This window comes from Chanos chanos, chromosome 4 (genome assembly GCF_902362185.1).
Source record: "Chanos chanos chromosome 4, fChaCha1.1, whole genome shotgun sequence".
Classification (NCBI taxonomy): Eukaryota; Metazoa; Chordata; class Actinopteri; order Gonorynchiformes; family Chanidae; genus Chanos; species Chanos chanos.
Genome location: NC_044498.1, coordinates 4,689,891 through 4,694,499, shown reverse-complemented (window position 1 = coordinate 4,694,499; position 4,609 = coordinate 4,689,891). Strand labels below are relative to the sequence as shown.

General features: G+C 45.9%; 1 protein-coding gene across 1 annotated transcript in view; it reads left to right on the top strand.

Moving 5' to 3' along the window:
• The window catches only part of usta (uronyl 2-sulfotransferase a), a 57,388-nt gene extending 52,990 nt beyond the window's left edge, over positions 1–4,398 (top strand). Inside the window, exons 6-8 of the mRNA XM_030772942.1 lie at positions 3,202–3,299; positions 3,650–3,807; positions 4,109–4,398. Of these exons, the coding sequence (XP_030628802.1) occupies positions 3,202–3,299; positions 3,650–3,807; positions 4,109–4,398 (546 nt within the window). The remainder of the gene's footprint in view (positions 1–3,201; positions 3,300–3,649; positions 3,808–4,108) is intronic.
• Positions 4,399–4,609: the final 211 nt, after the last annotated feature.

Here is a 4,609-nt window from a genome sequence, read left to right as displayed (position 1 = left end):
TCCACTCCCTCCTTTTTTCTGTCTGTCTCTGTCTGTCTGTCTCTCTCTCCTTCCCACTCCCTCCTTCTTTCTGTCTGTCTCTGTCTGTCTCTCTCCGCCTTCCATTCCCTCCTTTTTCTGTCGGTCTGTCTCTCTCCCCCTTTTACTCCCTCCTTTTTTCTGTCTGTCTGTCTCTCTCTCTCTCTCTCTCTACCTCTGTCTCTCTGTAGTGTTGTAGTCATCTGTGTGTTGATGCTGTGGAGGTGGAATGGAGAAAGGTCGTTGAATGGGTGTGGTTTAATGAGTGGGTGTGGTTTAATGAATGGGCGTGGTTTAATGGATTGGTGTGGTTTAATGAATCCTTCCCTACAGAATAAGTCACCATCTCCGCTTCATTTGTCTACATTTATTTCATTTCCTCGATCAAGGCCGTAATGAAATCCAGAGAATTCAGTTTCTGTTCACACACGCACACACACACACACACACACACATGCACGTGTAGTGTGTGTGAAGTGGTGCCTGGCGTGTCAGAGCCGTGTTAGAATAACAGCACGGCTGTTTATGTAGCTCTCAGCATGTGGGCGTGCTCCACCAGGCCCCCAGCTCTCCTCCGCGCCCTCCCCAGCACTGGCTCACTCTCCAGGGGCTTGTGAATGCCGAGTGCAGGCTGGAGTCTGGAGCCTGTGGGTCTCCTTGCCTTTATTTAACCTCTGTGGTGCTGAGGTGAGGGACAAGGCTGTTAACTTGACAGATTGTGCTCTCCTGCAGCCTGTTGGGCAGTACACCTTTCAGCATGACCCCATGAATGCACAGGAATACAGTCAAATACACCGTCACTCACTGCTGCTGTCTCTCTCCTCCTAGCCTGGCAACTGGACCCTCTCTAATACTGATGGGGCACTTAAGGTTAAATGACAATTTTGGTCTGAAAAATTAATTGAAAGAGAGAGAGAGAGAGAGAGAGAGAGAGAAAGAGAGAGAGAGAGAGAGAGGGAGAGAGAGAGAAAGAGAGAGAGAGAGAGAGAGACAGAGAGAGAGAGACAGAGAGAGACAGAGAGAGAGAAAGAGAGAGAGACAGAGAGAGAGGGAGAGAGAGAGAGACAGAGAGAGAGAGAGAGAGAGAGGGAGAGAGAGAGAGAGAGAGAGCGAGAGAGAGAGAGAGGGAGAGAGAGAGAGAGAGACAGAGAGAGAGAGGGAGAGAGAGAGAGAGACAGAGAGAGAGAGAGAGAGAGAGAGAGACAGAGAGAGAGAGGGAGAGAGAGAGAGAGAGAGAGAGACAGAGAGAGAGAGGGAGAGAGAGAGACAGAGAGAGAGAGAGAGAGAGAGAGAGAGAGGAGAGAGAGAGAGAGAGAGAGAGAGAGAGAGAGAGAGAGAGAGAGAGAGACAGAGAGAGAGAGGAGAGAGAGAGAGAGAGAGAGACAGATATTTGTATTCTCTGTGTGCTGGTTAAAGATGACGTAAGGTTTCATAAACCTTAATAATGGCCAAAAAAGCCCCGAATGTGTGTATGTGTGTGCCTGCATGTGTGTGCGTGCGTGTATGCGTGTGTGCGTGTATGCGTGTGTGTGTGTGCGTGCTTGCGTGTGTGTGTGTGTGTGTGTAAGTGTGAATGTGTAGTGTGTCTCAGTGTGATACCAACAGGCCTGTACTCTGTCACTGTCTATAGTCTCTTATGTCACAGCCCATTCAGTAACCCTCTGGGCTTATTAAGTATGAAAATAAAACAGCTGACATGGAGAAACAAACGTCGCTCCAAGTACAGGAGACAGACTCACTGTGTACACAAAACGTCAGCCTGTTTTTAGAACACATCAAATAAAAAAGAAAATTACATTGATTTTTTCTCCCGACGCATCGTGTTTCTGTGTTACAGGATATTTGAGGTCACATAATTAGGACGTGTTGTGTTGTTGAAAAATGGGTTTAAATCTTGTCAGATTGTTTTGTTTACTAATATATTAGGATGTTCTCTTGGAATAGTCTTTGCGAATCACTCTGACTGGTGAGCAATGCATTCTTTTGAAACGGTCCACACAGAAAGTGATCAGCAGAGAGTGGCGGATGTTTTGAACAGTGACCACAAAACCTCAGAGTCTCTGACGTTTTCCAGGACGTTATATTCACCACACGTCCATGTTGGGTCTTCCTCTTACCCGTCCAAACCGATGTCTCCTTTGATGTACTAAACATTTTCAAGCGATAGACGCTTCCTTAGCGCACATTTTGGGCGATATTTTTGTCAATGTGACGTTTGTAAATCGGAATTGTCATTGAACGATCTCGTTTTTGAAGATCCTTTTTTTTGTTTGATTAGCGTCAGAGGGGGATGTGAACCTCTACCCAGCTGTGAAGTCAATGAAAGTCTTTGTTTTTTCTTTAGAAGTCTTCAGAAGTCTTCATCAAGTCAGGCAGGACGACCTCATCCAAACGTCTTCCTTATAAAGCGCTGTCTCTCTCCCAGCTGTCTGTCTCCCGTGCAGTCTGTGTCTAATCGCACTGCTCGCCGTGTTCTCGCTCGTAGACAGGCATTGTCCGACGGTCTGATAAGCCCTGTGTTTGGATGGAGATTTTTGAGGTTTTTGTAATGTTTACTTTATAAAGGGATGTGTTTGTGAGTGGAAGTTGATGGAGGGTTGCCATCGGCAGCACAGACGGCCTGTCTGTGTGTGCGAGAATGTGAGAGAGATACATGCCCTTGTGTTCTTAAAGACAGCTACTCACTGCTCCACAGTGCCACCCAGTGGAACAGAAACAAATTCTCTCATTTTCCCACCACAATAAAACTGTCAAGAGTTTATGTCGGGGCTAAAATCTTACATGGGCGCTTTATGCATGCATAGTTCTTTATTTAACTCCAAATGGAATGTAACTGAATTTCCAAATTTGTATATTTATATTTATTTGTTTATATATTTATTTTTTAGAGTGTGTTCTGTCCTTGTGTTTGAAAAATGCACTATATGTCTATTATTATTATTATCATCATTATTATTATCATCATCATCATTATTATTATTATTATTATTATTTTGTTGTTGTTGTTGTTTGTGTTGTTCTTGTTGTTGTTGCTGATGTTGCTGTAGTTGTGTAATGTTACACTGTTCTCCTATTCCACCTGATTTTATTCAAACACTTTCCTCCCCATTTCTCTCTCTCTCTCTCTCTCTCTCTCTCTCTCTCTCTCTCTCTCTCTCTCTCTCTCTCTGTGTGTGTGTGTAGGATATTAATGTGTGTATCCTGGAGAACTACCCAGAGTGCTCTAACCCACGTCTCTTCTACATAGTGCCCTATTTCTGTGGCCAGCATCCCCAGTGCAGGTGAGACGTCCACTGCTTCTCCACGTCTTCACTGGAAGACCTCCAGTCTCAGTGGATGAATAAAGACAGTTCTGATGAAGGCTCTGTAAGGGATTCACGTGACCTGTGTGTTTCTTCAAAGAAGACCTTTAGTAGCAACAGTACACAGTGCAGAGGAACTGGGATCAGGGCCTGGCACTCTGAAACTTCAGACACTTGTGTTTGACCCATGTAGTGTCGCTGGCCCCATTCAAGTATATAGAAAAAGTGAGGGGGTTGTTCACTTTGGATAGCAGGTCATTTTATGATGTTGTGAGGTCCTCAGTAATGCAATGTGATGCCTCCATTGTCTCTCGTTTTCCCTACCACAGGGAGCCAGGGGTGTGGGCACTGGAAAGAGCCAAACAGAATGTACTAGAAAACTTCCTCCTCGTGGGCATTCTGGAAGAGCTGGAGGATGTGCTTCTCCTGCTAGAGAGACTCTTACCTCACTACTTCAGCGATGTGCTGACCATCTACAGAAGTCCAGGTACCGCGGGCTCACCTCCACACAGTCACACTCTGTCAGTGTAAAATTAACTCTTTAAAGAGTTAACAGTGGCCTGTTTGAGGCAGATTAGTAGGGGGTATAGTGCTTATTCTAACGGTGTATGAGTCCCTATATATGCTGGCTTTCATGTTGGGTTTGCGTATTAGCCATCTACAGAGGCACAGGCGCTGTGGTCTAACCATGTACTTTGTCGTTAATTTAAACCAACCAATCACACCGTTTGTTTGGGTTTTTTTTAACTCCTTCGCGTACTCTGCTTGTTTTTCCTGAATCCGCGCAGAGTTCTGGAAAATGGGGAACCTGACGGGCACGGTGAAAAAACACACCCCTACGTTGGAGGCCCTCCGCGTTCTTTACCACCGCATGAAGTACGAGTACGAGTTTTACAACTTCGTCCGCGACCAGTTCCACCTTACCAAGAAAAAGATCGGCCTCAAATCCGCCCGCCAGCCGGCTCCGCGTGAACCCAGCTTCCTGCGGGAGCTCGCCCTCAGGACCCCGGAGCCTCTGGAGGAGGAAGAGGAGGAGGAAGGGCTTGACGATGCTAACAACTGGCTAGTCCAACCTTAAACACTGCCATGAACAGTACTGGTGTGGACAGCATCTGACTGGACCGTTTTTTTTGGTTTGTTTTGTTTTGTTTTGTTTCGGTTTTGGTTTTGTTTTTTTTCTTTTTGTGCCAGGAGGCAGAGTTTAGCATTCCCAGGATGCAATTGGGTGTGTGTACGGATGACTCTGTGATTCCCGTATTTTTCACGGGCAGGCCTGACAGGACATAATG